This window comes from Bactrocera neohumeralis, chromosome 2, assembly GCF_024586455.1.
Source record: "Bactrocera neohumeralis isolate Rockhampton chromosome 2, APGP_CSIRO_Bneo_wtdbg2-racon-allhic-juicebox.fasta_v2, whole genome shotgun sequence".
NCBI lineage: Eukaryota > Metazoa > Arthropoda > Insecta > Diptera > Tephritidae > Bactrocera > Bactrocera neohumeralis.
Window position 1 is genome coordinate 31687050 of NC_065919.1, and position 20475 is coordinate 31707524.

Sequence of the window (20475 nt, forward strand, 5' to 3'; positions counted from 1 at the left end):
TACAAAGTCTGAGGCAACGGTGTAATCTCCAAAAAAATTGTTCAGATTATTTGGCTTATTAGTAATTTCACTACTCTGAAAAAATTTTAGGTAACAGAAAAAGAATCCACAAATTCGCCATATAATTACGGAAACAAAATTAAAGACTATCTCCATTTTTGAGTATAATAAATAATGCTAAGATACCACTGAAGTTACAAAGTGAAGCAACGTATGCAGATTAAATTGTTAATGAATCCAATTAGATCCATAACTGAAAGTGCTAAATTTGAAACGACGCGGCTTGATAGAGAACTTGAAATATATGCTCCATCGATCTCTGAAAGCTATTTTTCGACATTTCGCCACATGAAAACGTGGCAGAGAACGACATGCTTCAAGATAGATTAATCGGCCCGGAGTTGTTGCACACGCATCATGATATTGACGTTACTGCAGAAGAAGTTCTCGAAACATTCTCAAAACTTGATTTTGTTTTGTGAAATTTTTATTTCTAATACACGAACTGACTACATTTTATATTGAAATAAAGAAAAAATTATTTCTGGATCCGCTCCTGATATAGCTGCCATACAAACTGAACGGTCGAAATCAAGTGCTTGAAGGGCAACTTTTTGATTTGACAAAATAACTTCAAGAAATTGACAAGGTTTATTTACTGACGCAGTCTTCGAAAAAAAAATTTCAGAAACTGTTTCTGTTCATCGGCTTCACTACGAACCGAGTTATCAAAGTATGAAACCATTGGAACAAATTCTTCAGAGTTGCTAACTTTTCCTGCAGGGACGCATTCATATTTAGAGAAATAAAAGTTTCTCCAAGGGAAAGGGTCGTTACAGTTACAGTTACAGTTCCTTAGGTTTCCTCTTTTAATTTTACTGAATAGTTTAAAATAAAATTATAATTATTCATTAAACAATAAATAAATTAGAATTCGTAGACAAGTTTTACACCAATGCCGGTTGCCCTAGGCCAGTTCCAATGCTCTTTTAAAATAAAAGGAAACTCAATCTCTAACATCATTCTACTGTTTTAAATTAAAATATTTCATATTGCGTGTTTTAGGCAATTAAGTCGTACATTTGTTTGTATTAACGCATAAATGACGGAAGAACACTAAATAATTCATGCGGAGGGTAAACAGTGTTTCAGTGACTACCACTTGCTTGCGCACTCTATGCTGTGCCTGTGAATGAGTGCATTCGTTGAATGTACTTGACAATTCGCAGTCAATGGCTAATATCGCAATTTATTTTAATTAAAAACAAAACAGATAGAAAGAACTGCATCCAGGCACTTGAGAGTTGATTTCCTCTTTTGAGTTTTACGCAATGCATCGCTACTGCCCCAACGAAAATAAAGTGAAAAAGTTTTGAATTTGTAAACACAAATACAGCGCTGCGTACAAAAAAAAATTAAAATCAAACATTTTTTGTCTCTTTGTTCTAGGTTTTTTCTGCAATCGCTTTTACATAAAATGCACTCATATGTACTATTTTCAATTTGGAAGCCGATTCTGGCCGATTCTAACGCAGATAAAAGGTGTCTGGAGGCTGAGGGCAGTGAATGCACTTAAAGTGCAAAGCAAAAGCACAGAAGGATATCATGAGCGCCACTGTCTGCACTTGCACGACACAAGATAAGGAGGTGTGGACGGTAAAATCCACACACAAGTGTGTATCCACTCTATTCGTGCAAACAAGGTGGACCCATGGGCTTATGCCTTTGCAACCAAGTGTTGGCCAAGCTCACGAAATGCATTTTCACTCTGAAAGAAGCGTGAGAGCAAGCGATACACCCAAACGCACCTGCATACATATGCACACAAGCACATATGGATTCAATGGACAAATTCCGACTGCAGTAAAGTGCATCCTGACTGTGGATTTGCACCACTCAGAGCTGCTGAGGAACAATAACAACAACAATAAAAGTTAATATGAAAAGTGAAAAAGAAACGGGGCAGGGGCAAAACATCTGCAAAAACGCACGCAGTATACATACGCGCACACTCACACACACACACACACACACATACACAAAATAAGTTCACCAAATGGCGAAAAAGGCGAATGCAATTTGCTTCTGCTGCTCCCTTGCTCTTGACTCCCATTTGTTGTTGCCGTGACTCTACAACCGCTGCGACCGTAACTGCCGCTGCACTATTTAGCTTTGACCATTGCTCTACGCCTCTACGCCTGTACGGCTGTGAATCATGCCTTTTTATTGAGCCAGAGTTTGAGCGTTTTTGATTAAAATTTCACTGCCCCTAGTTTCCCGAATGAATGGTTGGTATTTGGCCAGCATGAGGGACCTCCCTTTATCTATGTTTTACATATTACTCGCGGATTTACTCTAACATATACTGCGTGTACACACTCATACAACACGATAGTCGTTGTGTAGGTATGCTGAATGCAACCGTGAGCTCAGCTGCAACTGCAGCACATACTTTGCTCCAGCAATGACGCTGCAATCGACCATCAATCGCTGATCCATTTCGTGTGTACGGCTCTATTATTTTCTTACCGATAGAGAGGGCGAGGAGTATAATGTGCAACTTGTTCCTCTTTAATTTCCTTTTTTGGTAATTTAGTATCGTTCCTATTATATTAGAATTTCGTCATAGTTGTCATTTATATATTAAAAATATCTAGGATATCTAGATTGTAGTACGCCTACAAATATTTAAAATTTATGTTAATTATTTGAATGATTTTTCTCGAAAAGACGAATTTAGGCTCTTTTCACTAGTAAAACATAGTAAAGCTGCGGTCAGACATGACAAGTAGAATGCTACTAAAATTCCAAAAGAGATAGAAAGTGTCAAATCCGGCTCTTTTGGATTTGTTGGAGTAATCCACGCTAGTACAAATCACAGTAGGATTGACTTACAGGTAATCCTGTTAAGAAAATTAGTGCAGTTATCAACAGGGTAATTTGCATGAATCAAGTACAGCGAAAAATGATTTATGTTTTATATTATAATATCTTCCTTAGAATAGTAAGAAAAATAAAAATAATCTTAAATAAAAATTACTATGAAGTTTAAAACCTGACCCTAAATATTTTCTAAGGTTTGAATTTGAGTTTATCTGTACGTTTCGCATTAGAACTTTTGCTTCGAATTTGTATATTACAAATATTGTTTCGTTGATTAAAGATAAATAAAAATGCCAAATACTATTCGATTTACCTTCACTATTTTTATTTGTATGTAGGAAGTAATAAATACTCGAAATACAGATGAGTGTGTATTTTTGCCCTCCTTGAATCTTCCATATATGCATATTAATTCATTAAATGTCTTATTTTGGTACACATTTTAATTAGTTTACTTATTTGTATACCTGATGAATCCCTTCCAAAATATGTCTGAATTGAAACACCTCACATAACTTTCCGGAATGTTATTTTCGTTTTTGCTTTTGATAAACACATTTTCATAATATTTTTAATTTAATTTTTCCGTTCCTTATTAAATTTGTATTACAAAGTGCGCAACTAAGTTCCCGCTGTTTGTCAATAAATGGCTCCAGCAGTTAGTGGAGATCGAATTTGATATATCTATCTTGATTCTGCTGCATGATTCTCACATGGTATTCGAGTTTTCCCATAAAGATGGGAATAAGTTGGTACCAGCGACAACCAATACATCTTGTTCCCCTAACGGTTGTCCGATATAATGTATATTTATGTACATATATAAATGATCAGGATGGCGAGACGAGTTGGAGTCCGGGTAGCTATTTATCTAAACGTCTAAGCAATAACTTGAATAAAACTTGAGAAATATTTATGCAACTTTGTTCACGTATTTCTTGACAAAATGCGCAGGTTGGTGTTGCAGATGGGCGTAATCGGGCTACGCCATTAAGGGAAACATAGTAACCAAACTCCAAATTAAGATTTATACTGCTAATTTGGTACAAGGTATCGAAGTGGTGAGGCACGAGTGTGCTGCATACTTTTAAAAAGATAGGCGTGATCCTGCCACGAATATGTTTACGATTAATGGGGACATATATCTCACATACTTCTAACCACCAATTTGCTAAAGCCGAAACCCTTTGTTTCCTCTTCAGCCGGTGATATACATATGTACATATAAGTATGTGATACAAAGTCAACTGCAAGTTGGGAAATCTTTTTATTAGTGTACGGAAGCTAAGGGAAGTATTGATCCGATTCAACCCATTTTTGGCGCATGGGTATATTATTATGAAATAAACATTTTATATCTCAGAGATTGGCCGACATTTAGACAAAACGTTAGCCATATGCACAGGGTCCACATATTTGGCTTCTAGGTTTTCGAAAATTTATAGTCCGAATTCAATAATTTTGGCTTATCCGGATACATTCATTGGTTATTGATTTGAATATTGGAAAGTGAAAGAGTTAAATGGAATTTAAAATGTGTTGTGTGTTTAAAATGTGTTATGCGCGAAGAGGCGTGGTTTTTGTCTGATTTCGCCTATTATCACATTGAGATGTAGATGTCAGGATTATATTATATACCGAATTTTGTTGAAAACGAGTAGATGACGAGACATGAATTTTAACCTAAATGTGGGCATTGAAAGACATCGTCCTAACCCTATGAGAAAATTTAAAATTTGTTATTGATTATCGCACTTTAAGTAGCGTAATATGGGAGGCGTGGTTATAATCTGATTTCACATAGTTTTGTGCTGTCACAAGAAATGTAGAAATGATATGTCCTATTCTAAATTTGGAGAAACAGCTTGAATGGTTTGGGAGATATATACAATAAACCTATTAGGAGACGAACACTTTTTAAAAATTTCAAACCTCAGTTGTCCCTGCTACTGCAATCCCCTGTACCAAATTACAAATTTATATCTTATTTTACTGATTCGTTATGGCATTTTATACGTTTTCGATCAATGGCGTTTTGTGGGAGTGGAAGAGGACCGGTTTCGTAGATACAAAACTCAAACCTTGGTTTCAAAATCTGTAAAAAGGGGTGTGACCCCGCCTCCTAATAAGTTTAATGTGTATCTTCCAAACCAATAAAGCTATAGGACCTCAATTAGTACAGGACCAATTCTTTTAATCCTTCTTACGACAGTGCCAAAATAAAAGAAATCAGATGATAACCCCCTGACTTTTTGAAACTACCAAAAGAGCGATAAATCAATAACTAAATACGTAAGTGATAATAAATTTTACATCCTGGATGGTAGAAGAAGGCCTTAAAGGAACCGGTATCAAAATTGTACGATGGGCGTGGCAGTAGCCACTTTTAGATGCTCGACCGATTATAACCATTTTCGCCACATAGCATTCTCATAATAATCCTATGTTACACTGTGGAGAGGACGGAAGCGGATTACACTCCATTATATTACTTTACTCTCTATTCCTACATTTTATTATAAAATTATGCCAACACCTGAATAAATACCCAGACTTTGATTATTGGAAGTTGCGAGAGTATAAAATGTTTGATTACACCCGGACTTAGCCCATCCCTACTTGTTTATCATAAAGCTTTGTCAGCTCCAGAAAATATGTCCCGGCTTTAGTCTTTGAAAATAGCAAAGGTATAAAATGTTTTGTTACTCTCGCACTTAGTCCTTCGTTACCCGCTTTAATATTGAAGAAGGACAAAGTTATTTTCATGCTCATAAATAAAAGACAATTTTGGTGAGATATAATTGTAACGTCAATAAAGCATATAAGGATACAAATTCTTAACTGTCACACCCACTTAAAATGATAAAATATTCTGATTGCGATGTTTTGTATTAAATGGCATTGTAGTCTTTGACGAGACACAATAATTCTTTACCAGAGATGAAAATTACTTGCGCATTTGTTGCAAGCAACAACTAATATGACGATTCCACCGTTAAATATGATTTATTAGAAAATACTTATACACTTAAATGGAGCAACAAAGAACCATTTAGGAAAAGTTGAAGAATAAAAATTCGTAAAAATATGAGGCAATAGAAACACGTGTAATTGCAAATTGACAATTTTTTCGAATTATCTTTACTTGGGTTTCTTTGATGAGAGACTTTTACGAGCGTGACATAACAATAAAAAAGTTATACAAATGTAGGACTTAGTCTTGAAACCGCTTAGTGGCCGTAAAGACATTTTGGTCACGACATATTTAATGTCTTCAAATAAAATAGAATAAAGCTAAACAAACGCAATTTACAATTTCATAAAAAACGCTTTGAATTAAAGTGGGTCATAGACTTGGTCGCGACTCTTTAAAGGTAAATAAGAATACTGCAGACAAATGAAGATTTCACTGCAGGCCAACGACGAATTATGCGTGATTTAAGGGATGAATTTGTTTTGTAAAAATGAGTAAGAAAATAGAGAGCACAGAATATACTCGATTTATTTAATGTGTATTTCAATCATTATACAAAAAAAATATATATTTTTATTTTTTAATACGTTATTTATACATAATATCGATATAATCGAAGATATATGTATAAAAGATATCTTATGTTCGACCTTCCACTTCATTCTTTCACTTTCCAGGACAGAAATCGAGAAGCCATGGGATGAAACTTTGCGCGAATAATGCCTTTAGTGTGTGCTACCTTACGACCGAAAATTGTTCAAATCCAAAAAACAAAACTATTCAAGCCCCCAGGTACCGAATAGTTGGAGTCAAATATCTATTGTTACCTTTATTCGAAATAATGGTGAATGTGTGAGATATATAATTGAAAATCAGGTATAAACCTTCTCTGACAATGGTATGTGCGTGTTTTAAAAATGAGTTGAAGCGAACCCCATATACTTAATATAAAGATTTTCGAACTTCGGGGTGACTTTGTACCGCAAATATCGGCCAATATGTGAGTTATCTTAATGAAAATAAAGAAAGTGTTTTATTCTTAACAGTGTATCTTTGTGCCTAAAATAGATAAATTTGAGCGAAAACTTGACCTACTCCCTATATAATGGATATCCGGATTTTCGAACATCCGGCTGACTTTACTCTATTTGATTGGTTTTTTAGTATGTGGCATGTTAATAGTATGTGGTATTGGATAAAAAAGATACAATCGGGCCAATACTTATACTACAACTTCCATATACTACATGAAATGATTTTCGTTTTTCTAACAAACCTTATGTGTCCGTCAGTGTATGAGTTATATATGTATAGTATAGTACTGTGATCAAATTGAAAGGTGAATTTTGTCCATTTTATCTCCTTCAAAGTGATGCCCTGCCGCTGCAATACACTTATGCCAACGAATTTTCCAGTCATCATAGCACTTATAAAAACCCTTCGTCGTGATGGCCATCAGAGCCTTCTTCGATTCAGCTTTGATATCCTCAATCAAAACGGTGTTCTCGGAGTGGTCATGTGAATTTGCTGAATAGCCAAAAGTTACACGTAGGTAAATCAGGCGAATGCGCTAGTTGCGGCACTATATTAGTTAAAAATGTGGCGAAGTGATAACCAATGCAGTATGAGATGGTGAATTATCGCACTTCTTTATTCAATAAATTCAGACATAGTAAAAATCGAAGAATTCACTTTAAGAGCCTCACAAAACGACGTGTATCGCAAATACTAATGAATATTTTGACGTGAAATTTAGTATAGATGTACTGGTACTACCAACTTACATAAAAAAATGTACCGATTCGAAAAGCTCGCGAAGTATGAATTAAAAATTCCCTTCAATTCACAGTAGTATGTATATAAAAAATTGCTTTGATTTCAATCCTCTAGTTGACATTTTACACCCTAGCTTTGATTATTGAAAGTTGCAAAAGTATACAATATTCGTTTGCACCCGAACTTAGCCCTTCCTTACTTGATTCTTATCAAAATTTAAAATTTGACGAAGCTGTCCCTTCCTGCTGTGATCCTCTGTACCTCTTTAAAACTTTTCAATTAACGGTATTTTGTGAGTGTCAAAAATTCGTGTACTAAGTTTCAAAAAGGTATCGTAATTTTTACTCAAGTTATCACTTGCTAGCAACAAATTCACCAAGAAACATCTGATAATTTATTTGTCTCTTTCTAATCAGTCAATTTGATAAAAAATGTTCATTCCCAGATTCATTTTAAGTGTTACAAACAACCGTTAGGTTAACAAAACTATTTTATAGCATTGACAGACGGAGTCAGAAGTTAGTGATGATAACTCCGTTGCTAACTCCCATTTAATCGTCAAAATTTTAGAGAGTTAGTTGTATTTTCGTTGGCAACATTGTTAAAAATGGTCAACTTAAATCTATTATGAATGAAAAACAAGCAACACTGACAGCTGTTTTTCAAATTCTCAATAACAAATCAAATAACAAGTTGATAAGTTTTTGTAATAAAAAATGATTTTGTAACAAGTAGGCGGCTAGCAACCGCAATGTTTATCTTCAATCCACTTTCATTGAAAATACATTATTATAAAAATGACTGTCAGCTGTTTACGAGAGTTTCAAACTCGCATAGCTGCCGTTTGCCACCTACAAATTTGGATCTGCTTAAGTGCGCAGTTAATCCGGATTAACGCTGCCGTCTGCTATTACAAGATATTGTGACGCCATAGATAGCAAAGAACATCAAAAATATTTTGCCTTCAAATCCTTATTGCATACTTTTCTTCAATTTTAGGAATCGAAAACATGATAAATATATCATTTAGGTCTTACAGGTATTTAATGATGATGATATACTTGTATATTACGAAGTCATTTCGAGGGCGGAGATCCTCACATTCGGTATATGGTGAAGGTAGTAAGAGTGTTAAAAGTTTCAGATTGGTTCAAATCACTTGCTCAACCATTGCCAAGCGTGTTTAAGGGAACCTTTTAAAATATTTTTATTTTTTTAATAGAATTCATTTTTGAAAACAATACATAGCGAAAATTTGTTTTGTTCTTAATTTAATATCTAAATTTTAATTAATTTCCTTTGTTTAATTACGAGATTTAAACATGTTATAAGTTATGCTATCCATGGAAACATCTTTTTTTTTTAGACGTCAAAGGAGATGAGGCACCAATGAGTTTTCGGGATTTTTAAATGAAAGTTTCACTAAATATTACTTAAATACATATATATTTTTATATGCAGAATTGGGTAACTTGCTTAACTGTATATTTGATTGATATTTAAAATATAATAAAATTACTAATTAATACTTAACGCCTTAATATAAGAAACAAATCCATTCTCTTCTTCTTAATTGGCGTAGACACCGCTTACGCGATTATAGCCGAGTTAACAACAGCGCGCCAGTCGTTTCTCCTTTTCGCTACGTGGCGCCAATTGGATATTCCAAGCGTAGCCAGGTCCTTCTCCACTTGGTCCTTCCAACGGAGTGCAGGTCTTCCTTTTCCTCTGCTTCCCCCGGCGGGTACAGCGTCGAATACTGGAGTGTTTTCGTCCATTCGGACAACATGACCTAGCCAGCGTAGCTGCTGTCTTTTAATTCGCTGAACTATGTCAATGTCGTCGTATATCTCGTACAGCTCATCGTTCCATCGAATGCGATATTCGCCGTGGCCAACGCGCAAAGGACCATAAATCTTTCGCAGAACTTTTCTCTCGAAAACTCGCAACGTCGACTCATCAGTTGTGGACATCGTCCAAGCCTCTGCACCATATAGCAGGGCGGGAATTATGAGCGACTTATAGAGTTTGGCTTTTGTTCGTCGAGAGAGGACTTTACTTTTCAATTGCCTACTCAGTCCGAAGTAGCACCTGTTGGCAAGAGTTATCCTCGGAGAGGTCCTTCCCGATTCTGACGGAGCTTTTCGTGTTGCTCAGCGTCAGTTTACACAGCCGTATTAGTTTTGCGGGGATACCAAATTCAGACATCGCGGCATAGAGGCAGTTCCTTTTCGTGCTGTCGAAAGCAGCTTTGAAATCGACGAAGAGGTGGTGTGTGTCGATTCTCCTTTTACGGGTCTTTTCCAAGATTTGGCGCATGGTGAATATCTGGTCGGTTGTTGATTTTCCAGGTCTAAAGGCACACTGATAAGGTCCAATCAGTTTGTTGACGCTGGGCTTTAATCTTTCACACAATACGCTCGATAGAACCTTATATGCGATGTTGAGGAGGCTAATCCCACGGTAGTTGGCGCAGATTGTGGGATCTCCTTTTTTATGGATTGGGCATAGCACACTTAAATTCCAATCGTTGGGCATGCTTTCGTCCGACCATATTTTACAAAGAAGCTGATGCTGATCTGGGCATCGGTGACTAGATCACCTTTGGGGGCTCTACAAGAGTATGCTCCGGTCTTGAAACCTTCTGTAAGCCGCCGCATTTTTTCGTAGAATTTTCGAGCATTACCTCTGTCGGCCAGCTTATCAAGCTTTTCGTACTCACGCATTTCGGCCTCTTTCTTTTTCTGTCTGCAAATGCGTCTCGCTTCCCTCTTCAACTCTCGGTATCTATCCCATCCCGCACGTGTTGTGGTCGATCGTAACGTTGCGAGGTAGGCAGCCTGTTTTCTCTCCGCTGCGACGCGGCACTCCTCGTCGTACCAGTTGTTCTTTTGCACTTTCCGAAAACCAATGGTTTCGGATGCAGCTGTACGTAAGGAGTTTGAAATGCCGTCCCACAGTTCCCTTATACCGAGTTGTTGATGAGTGCTCTCAGAGAGCAGGAGTGCAAGCCGAGTAGAAAATCTTTCGGCAGTCTGTTGTGATTGCAGCTTTTCGACGTCGAACCTTCCTTGTGTTTGTTGGCGTGCGTTTTTTGCTGCACAGAGGCGGGTGCGAATCTTGGATGCAACAAGATAGTGGTCCGAGTCGATGTTAGGACCTCGGAGCGCACGCACATCTAAAACATTGGAGATGTGTCTTCCGTCTATCACAACATGATCGATCTGGTTGGTAGTTTTTCGATCCGGAGACAGCCAGGTAGCTTGATGAATCTTTTTGTGCTGAAATCTAGTACTACAGATAAGCATATTTCGGGCCCCCGCGAAGTCGATCAGCCTCAACCCATTTGGAGATGTTTCCTCGTGGTAGCTGAATTTACCGACCGTAGTGCCAAAGATACCTTCTTTGCCCACCCTGGCGTTAAAGTCGCCAATTACGATTTTGACATCGTGGCGGGGGCATCTCTCATAAGTGCGTTCCAAGCACTCATAAAAGGCATCTTTGGCCACATCGTCCTTCTCATCCGTCGGGGCGTGGGCGCAGATCAGCGATATGTTGAAAAACCTCACTTTGATGCGGATTGTGGCTAGACGTTCATTCACCGGAGTGAATGATAGTACTCGGCGACGGAGTCTCTCTCCCACCACGAATCCCACACCAAACTTGCGCTCCTTTATATGGCCACTGTAGTAAATGCCACAAGGACCTACTCGTCTCTGTCCTTGTCCCGTCCATCGCATTTCTTGGACGGCGGTGATGTCAGCCTTTATTTTCACGAGGACATCAACCAGCTGGGCAGCGGCACCTTCCCAATTAAGGGTCCGGACATTCCAGGTGCATGCCCTCAATTCGTAGTCCTTATTTCGTTTGCCATGGTCGTCATCAAAAGAGGGGTTTCTCATCCGAGGCTGTTTGTCATTTTTCATTGGGGTAGGCTTTTTACGTGGCGGGTCCCAAACCCAGCGCACAACCCTATGCAGGGGATGTTTCGCTTTCTCACTTTAGCTCGCCTTCGAACGGATGTTCTTAGGCTACCCAGAGGATACTTGGTCAAAGACCGGAAGTAGTGAGCTGCTTGAGTCATGTGTAAAAGAATCGTTTCTGGCCACTCCCAAGTGAATGGCGATCAGAGAACTTTCCTCACTTGCGTGAACTTCTACACATGACTCCATCCTCCATCCATTAGTAAACGAAAAAATAGTTGCGATTTGATATTTTTCTAAAAGATGATATTGCCACGCCCTCAGCATAATAATCTATAAACTAACTGCTGGAAATTATTATAACAATGATGTGATTTTGAAATTGATAGCAATTCCTATTCATAACTTCAATAACACAATTGGTTAATGTACATATATCATAATAAATTATAAACTTTCCGAATAATAGTTTTTAAAAATTTGGCTAAATTTTCAAAAACTCTCAAAATTCTGTCCCAAAACATATATATGTATATATGCCAAAAAAAACTATAAAAAATGAGCGTATTATACTTAATCTACTATCTACATTAATGTTACCCCATTTAGTAACAGGCAAGTACTTTTTAAGATAAGCCAACAAATTTTCTATTGTGTAACGATAATAACAAGAAAGGAAAGGCTAAGCTCAACTGTAGTCGAACATTTTATACTCTCGCTACTTCCAAGGATCAAAGCCGGGATTGGCCGTAATTTTTGATAAAAAGTTCGAAATAAGAACTGGGATCCACATATTTTGTATCTAAGAGACTGAATAGTTTTGGTCCGATATGGGCAATTGTTTATCATAAGGTAACTCACTTCGAAGGCACTATTTGTGTCAAGTTATATGCCGATACATGGATTGGTTCTTGATTTCTATTCCTGGAAGAATAAGGCAGTTTAAAATTGTATTATATTGAAACCAAGCGTGGTTTTATTCCGATTTAGATTTGTCTGAAATAAAAGAAATATCTATGTATATATACATACATACAGAAGAAAGCCGTGTTAGTTATACTATTTAGCGCAGTATCATTTGACGTATTTATATATATAACAATGTATATTTTTTAAACCGTACATGAGGTATAACAAAAGGTAACAGATATAACTATTTTTCCAAGGCATATTACTAAATCCATATTAATAAAATTTAATACTTTGTGATAAGTGTGATCGAACTTTAAAGAAAGCGTAATTTTTAAAATTCAAAACAATTTTTAAAAAAAGCTAACAAAAAACGTGAATACCCTTCACAAATAAGAAAGTTTACATACTAGAACTTTATTTTGATCAGTGAGTTTGTATGGTAGTTATATGCTATTGTGGTCCGATCCGAAAAAAATTAATTAACATATAACAACATATTCAAATAAAAATGTTTTTCATATTAGCACTTGATTCTGATCGTTCGGTTTGTATTTAATATAGAGGTCCGATGTCTACTGCCTAGAGCGCCAGAATTTTAGGGCGGAATTAAAATAATTTACGCACTTACTTCATTTATTTCACAAAAGCCATAGTTTTATATTTTCGCATTTTAATATATACACTACGAATGGCAACAGTTAGCTTGAAACAAGTTACTAAAACTTTTGGATTTCTACTTAATATTAATCAGCTGCAAATTTTTACATACACAGCTAATTTTGAACCTTGTAAACAATTACAAATGTTACTAACTCACGGTGCATTAGATGCAACATATTTATACATCGAAGGTCCAGTTATTGGCACGAAAATTGCTCTTAAAGCTGCATCATTGGACATTTTTAATTATATTTGCTCAAAGGAATTAATAGATATCGTTCCAAATTTATTTACAGCACTACAGGTGTTGCTAACACTTCCTGTTTTCGAAGCTAGTGGAGAGCGCAGTTTCTCTAATTGAAACTTATCAAAACCTACCTGCGCTTTACTCTTGTAAACAGGTGCTATTTCGGACTGAGTAGGCAAATGAGAAATAAAGTCCTCGCTTGACGAACAAAAACCAAACTCTATTAGTCACTCATTATTCCCGTCCTGCTATATGGTGCAGAGGCATGGACGATGACAATATCTGAAGAGTCGGCGTTAAGAGTTTTCGAGGGAAAGGTTCTGCGGAAGATTAAGGGCCTTTTCGCATTGGTCACGGTGAATGCCGAAAAACTAAATTTTTCAAAGGTTTTCTACAGTCTTTTATGTGTTATCCACTATGCACAAAAACGGTGTTCATAATACTTAAAAGCCTCTTAACAACGATAGGTATCGTAATCTGCGCTAGCCCAAAGTTAAAGTTATTTAAAAATCTTATTTAAAAGCCATTTAACTGTGAAAAAAACTTTGACTTCTTTGATTTTAGGGAGTTCAAATGAGTTAGACTGACCACGAAGGCTTTTTCTTATGCGCAGCACATTTATTATATGCAGCACATTAGTTCCAACATTTTTGTAATCGTAATGTAAATCAAAACTAAAACAAGTAAGGAAGGGCTAAGTTCGGGTGTCACCGAACATTTTATACTCTCGCATGATAAAGTGATAATCGAGATTTCATTATCCGTCATTTACATATTTTTCAAATACCGTAATTGTGTAAAGTTTTATTCCGCTATCATCATTGGTTCCTAATGTATATATATATTATACAGAGAAGGCATCAGATGGAATTCAAAATAGCGTTATATTGGAAGAAGGCGTAGTTGCGAACCGATTTAATATATCATATTTTGAACATGTCATCAGAGTGTTAAGAAAATATTATATACCGAATTTCATTGAAATCGGTCTAGTAGTTCCTGAGATATGGTTTTTGGTCCATAAGTGGGCGACGCCACGCCTATTTTCAATTTAAAAAAAAAGCCTGGGTGCAGCTTTCTTCTGCAATTTCTTCTGTAAAATTTAGTGTTTCTGACGTTTTTTGTTAGTCCGTTAACGCACTTTTAGTGATCTTCAACATTATCTTTGTATGGGAGGTGGGCGTGGTTATTATCCGATTTCTTCCATTTTTGAACTGTATATGGAAATGCCTGAAGGAAACAACTCTATAGAGTTTGGTTGACATAGCTATAGTAGTTTCCGAGATACGTGCAAGTAGGGGGCGGGGCCACGCCCACTTTTCCAAAAAAATTACGTCCGAATATGCCCCTTCCTAATGTGATCCCTTGTGCCAAATTTCACTTTAATATCTTTATTTATGGCTTAGTTATGACACTTTATAGGTTTTCGGTTTCCGCCATTTTGTGGGCGTGGCAGTTGGCCGATTTCGCCCATCTTCGAACTTAACCTTCTTATGCAGCCAAGAAATACGTGTACCAAGTTTCATCATGATATCTCAATTTTTACTCAAGTTACAGCTTGCACGGGCAGACGGACGGACGGACTTAAAATAGTTGAAGTTCGTAATACAAAATAAGAAAAAACGTTAACTTCGGATACTACCCTTCACAGGTGCATATCTTTTAGTAACTATATGTTTAGTTTGTATGGAAGCTATATGCTGTAGTAATCCGATCTGAACAATTTTTTCGGAGCAGTAATCCACGTCAAATTTCGTGAAGATACCACGTCAAATGCAAAATTTTTCCGTACAAGAACTTGATTCCGATCGTTCAGTTTGTATGGCAGCTATATGTTATAGTGGTCTGATATCGGCAGTTCCCACAAATGAGCAGCTTCTTGAAAAGAAAATGACGTTTGCAAAATTTCAAAACGATATCTTAAAAACTGAGGGACTAGTTTAAATATATACAGACAGACGGACAGACAGACAGACGGACATGGCTAAATCGACTCAGCTCAACATACTGATCATTTATGTATACACTTTATAGGGTCTCCGACGCTTCCTTCTGGGTGTTACAAACTGCATGACAAACTTAATATACCCTGTTCAGGGTATGAAAAGAGGTGGGTTGATCTGAAATTGAATTGAAGTTGTATTGCTTGAATAAGTGTATATGTTAAACCTTTGGAATATGAGTTTTTTTTTACAAAATTACCTTAATAATTGCCTAAAGCTATACTTTTTGTTGTTAAGGACAAATAGGCTTGGAAAGGGTGCAGAATTTAGCGGTTTAGGGCGGTAAATTGTCTCGGGACGGCTCTAGATGCAATTAATAATTGATTTTCAAATATATACCGAACAATTGTTAGATATTGAGAATGGTAAAATAGAACTGCAACCCAATACCCTTTGTTTTAAACTGAAAGACAACTCATACTGTGTTACTCGCGGAAAAAAAATTAATTTGAGATTATTTTCCGGATATCGGGAAACAATGTTTATATAAATTAAAAAGAAATTTTTGTTTTTTAAAACTTCTCTAGATATACCCGCAATCGCTTGATATAATTTTTGGTTGAAACTTGGTTCTCCTATTATTCTTCTGAGTAATTTGAGTCCTCGTAATGAAAAACATCCCAGGAAATAATATTGAGGCAACCATTTTGTCAGAAAAATTTATTGGAAAAATGTTCTAGCTGCCACGTATTCCAATATTAGAGAATAGGGAGGAATTAAATAAAGTTTTAAAATGTTTTTATTTAATAACTACAAATATTATTTTATTAACAACTTGGAAAATTACACATTTGTAACAAACTTGAATTCAAAATTAACAAAATAAAAATCTTAAGTTGATTTCGGCTTAATATCAACTTAAAGAAAATATGCATATAGCAATAATTTTAAAAATTTGAAGTAATGTCTCCGTTGATTTTTATACCACCTAGATACATTTTCACCTTCATTCATGAAAACTGTTTCACTGTACTGAATAGTTATATTAATAATATAGACGTGCTTGTAGTCCGATTTAGCGCATTTTCATAATGAAGTATAAGTAGGTCGGAGTCAATTTGGCTAAAATTGGTTTAGTAGTTCCTAATATAATTTTAGCACCGGTACCTATGATTTCTTTCCGTTTCATGTAGAATATGAGATTTAATGATTCTTACAGATTTATTTAGAGAGTTGTCACACTTTTAGAAGTTTTCCAGATAATCCGTTGTATGGGAGTGGGGGTGCTTATCATTTGTTTCACCCATTTTCATCTGATATGAAGAAATTGTATAAACATTTGTTCTTGTTTGATTTTTATAGTTTTAGTCATTTGGGAGATATGTACATTAAGGGACACATCTAATGTGAAATTGTAAAAATATTTCGATATCTTAAACCTTTAGAAATAATTTTTGAGTTACGGCTTTAAAACGGGAAGCCCCTCAGTTAAATACGCTCCATGCGTTTGTTTTTGAACGCGTTTTGCTCGAAACAGCTTTTTTCGGATTTGCTGTAGTGACAAATAATCCGATCGACTCAAAGTCATATTCACGAAGAAGGCCGGAATAACTGTAGCAGTAGATGCCTTTTGTTTAGAGCCATCTCCTATGTATAACTAAAATATATATTTCCATATTTTTTTTTATTTCACGTATGTAATTGAAAATTGTATAAACGTATCCTAAATTTTTTAAGGGCTCAACAGAGCTTAAGTCGCCGTGCAAACCTCATTTTATTTAAGGTTTCTTTGAAAAAACCGAGAGTTGTCGAAAGTAGGTGGCGGGGCTGCGCATATTTAAACATTTTTAAAACGAAAATAGCGCTTCATACTATGATTTCCTGCATCGAATCCTAGTTTTATTTCTTAATTTGGAGCTTATTTATAGGTCCTTATAAATTGGTAGTTTTCTTAATTGATGTGAAGAAAATTTTTAAAATTCACATTACAATTGCTGTCTTTATAATTAAGAAACGAAAAAAGTAAACAGAATCGGATAAGATATATTTTTCCGTTTGCAGTTTCAGGTGTTCGGATTAGCTTTGAGGGTGGTTTTCATTGCTTTATTGGCAATATCTGCTATATGATACTGCTAAAAAGCAACAGCTGTTATCTTATGAAAACTCTTGAACATTTATTTATTATTTAAGTCAAATATATTTCCTATCTCCCCAATTCTTCTTCTTCTTAATTGGCATAGACACCGCTTACGCGATTATAGCCGAGTTAACAACAGTGCGCCAGTCGTTTCTTCTTTTCGCTACGTGGCGCCTCGCTGATACTCGTATATGTCAATGTCGTCGTGTAACTCATACAGCTCATCGTTCCATCAATTGCGATATTCGCCGTGGCCAACGCGCAAAAGACCATAAATCTTTCTCAGAACTTTTCTCTCGAAAACTCGCAAAGTCAACTCATCAGTTGTTGTCATCGTCCAAGCATCTGCACCATATAGCAGGACGGGAATTATGAGTGACTTAAAGAGTTCGGTTTTTGTTCGTCGAGAGAGGACTTTCTCCCCAATTACTTTATTAAAATTATTCATTAAAACTTACACCCGAGTCTATAACAAACCTAAACAAAATTTGTTTTCTTAGCTTTTTTCTTTATTTTAAATTTCTTTTCCGAAAAATCATAACAAATATAGCAATAGAATTCCGATAAGTTTGGTTGTCCTCATTTAGGTTACGCTTTACTGATAACATTTACTCGTACATCAGAAGTGACTATCGACATGACCATGGTCGTAACCATAAGCGCCATGATGGTATGCTTGAGGATGATGAGCATGGCCAATTTTCTTGACAATAGCATTGAAGCCGTGGTGATCATCAGCGGTGTACTCTACAACTCGTGTTGTACCATCAGCTTCCTCCAGATAATAGCCACCTAGATGAAGAAATAAGTGGATATCAATTAAGCTATCATTTGCGTTGGAATTGTGTAACTGCCTTACCCTTGACATGATCACCATCACGATGCTCCCATTGGCTCTTATGATCGCCGGTGTGTGCGTCCTTAACACCATAGTCGAAGGTGTATTTGGGATAATGATGAGGCTCGTAGTGGTTATCGTGGTGATCATAATCATGTCCCGCATCTTGCAGATAATGACCGTGACTACCATAGTCGTGTGTGGCAAGATGATGACCATCGGTGTGCTGGACAACTGAGGCATAACTGGCAGCATGCCACTGTGGAATATATCCCGCGAATGCGACTCCGAAAAGGGCGACAGCGGTGAATGCGATATACGGGAGGATTTTCATTATAACGAATTTGTTGAAATGCAAAATTAGATGATCGACGAATTTTGATACTAACTGTATTTGCGCTTTGTGCTATACTGATATCGAATAGCTCTTTCGGTTTACTATTTATACCTCAGAATATTTGTAGAATACATATCGCTTTTAACAAATTGTTTTTCTAAAGAGATTAGTTCCTTAATTGATATTTTAATAAGCTACAAAGATTTAGAAGATTAGATTACAGCACCATTTTACTAATTTGTGTAGAATATTTTTTGAACAGTCCTTACTTCACTAATTACTTCAACTTTCAAATATTTTGAATACAAAATTTTGGAGTTAAAGTTTATTTAATTTAAGTAAATTATTGATACTTATTACGTCGGCTTTGCTCCATTTCCGTCAAATCTTTTTAATTACCGAAACAGGCACAATCGAACCAATAAAACACGTACAAATGTTGATCTCTTAATTGGAGTGTAAACAGAAAGATAAAAATATGCCGTTAACTAATAAATAAAGCACGCTAATAACAACAGTTTATTTATTGTTCACTACTGTGGTGAACTGGGTTGATCTATGGACCTGACTCTTAGCCATGTGTAATAAACTTAAACACTTGCGTGGCTCTTGAATTTGTCTTGCGACCTTGAATGTTATAATGATTGCCTACACACTACGCCGGTGTTCAAATGTTTTATACACTTTCGTTTAGTTTCGGCAATTAATAATTTGAAATCATTTTTCCGAATTAATTATATATAAAGTAAATAATTTTTCAGAACTCGATCGAAAATATAGTTGAGCAGAATAATTTGCTATAAATAGTTACTCACTAATCCGGTTGGTATCAGTTAGCCGTTAGCTCTAAATGTTACTAAAAATAAAATAAAAATTCTTCAAAGCTCTCAAAAATCAATTTTAGTTAAAAAAACATAAATCAAAAATGCAAATTCTCTCGTGTATCGCATTCACTGCCGCGCTTTTTGCAGTCGCATTCGCGGGCTATATTCCACAGTGGCATGCTGCCAATTATGCCTCAGTTGTCCAGCACACCGATGGTCATCATCTTGCCACACACGACTATGGTAGTCACGGTCATTATCTGCAAGATGCGGGACATGGTTATGATCACCACGATAACCACTACGAGCCTCATCATTATCCCAAATACACCTTCGACTATGGTGTTAAGGACGCACACACCGGCGATCATAAGAGCCAGTGGGAGCATCGTGATGGTGATCATGTCAAGGGTAAGGCAGTTATACAATTCCAACGCAAATGATAGCTTAATTGATATCCACTTATTTCTTCATCTAGGTGGCTATACTCTGGAGGAAGCTGATGGTACAACACGAGTTGTAGAGTACACCGCCGACGATCATCGCGGCTTCAATGCTGTTGTCAAGAAAATTGGCCATGCTCACCATCCTCAAGGATATAATCATGAAGGCAACTACTATGGTGCTGACGGTTACGAAAATGGGCACACCGGCAGCTTCTTTGAAGTCAGTCAACATCACTGATCTAAAGCACTGAAGAATAGTCCACAAAGTAAAAATTGTAAAATGGAATAATCCACAAACCGATTCCACCAAATGTGACGCGACAATACTCGAAGCAATTTCACGATTTCTTAAGAAAGGAATTGTACTCGTATCAGATAACTTTTGTATAGTAGAATATAATTGATTATTAGTGAAATATATAATATTCATACATATATATGAATGTTTGGATGAGTTTTGTCAAGAGACAATACTGATTTATTTATATTTAAAGTTTCTGAAAGTAGTGACCTTTTAATACGCAGAAAGTAGTGGATATCTCGAAATAAATATCGCAGTGAGTTATATAAATCTT

General features: G+C 36.2%; 2 protein-coding genes across 2 annotated transcripts; one reads left to right on the forward strand and one right to left on the reverse strand.

The window, feature by feature from the left end:
- Positions 1-18074: 18074 nt before the first annotated feature.
- On the reverse strand, positions 18075-18627 carry LOC126764334 (cuticle protein 8-like). The gene is made up of 2 exons (XM_050482070.1): positions 18315-18627; positions 18075-18247 (listed from the first exon to the last, which is right to left on the reverse strand). The coding sequence occupies exons 1-2, from the start codon at positions 18625-18627 to the stop codon at positions 18075-18077; spliced, it is 486 nt and encodes a 161-aa protein (XP_050338027.1).
- Positions 18628-19555: 928 nt separating this feature from the next.
- Positions 19556-20138, forward strand: LOC126764319 (histidine-rich glycoprotein-like). Its single transcript, XM_050482069.1, has 2 exons — positions 19556-19865; positions 19933-20138. Exons 1-2 carry the CDS (start codon positions 19556-19558, stop codon positions 20136-20138), a joined length of 516 nt encoding a protein of 171 aa, XP_050338026.1.
- Positions 20139-20475: the final 337 nt, after the last annotated feature.

What these genes read in the sequence shown, in the direction of transcription:
- LOC126764319 (XM_050482069.1), top strand. Translation starts at nt 19,556, where the DNA reads ATGCAAATTCTCTCGTGTATCGCATTCACTGCCGCGCTTTTTGCAGTC. An exon ending in TGATGGTGATCATGTCAAGG is followed by an intron (nt 19,866 to 19,932) that starts GTAAGGCAGTTA and finishes TTCTTCATCTAG; the next exon opens with GTGGCTATACTCTGGAGGAA.
- LOC126764334 (XM_050482070.1), bottom strand. Translation starts at nt 18,627, where the DNA reads ATGAAAATCCTCCCGTATATCGCATTCACCGCTGTCGCCCTTTTCGGA. An exon ending in TGATGGTGATCATGTCAAGG is followed by an intron (nt 18,248 to 18,314) that starts GTAAGGCAGTTA and finishes TTCTTCATCTAG; the next exon opens with GTGGCTATTATCTGGAGGAA.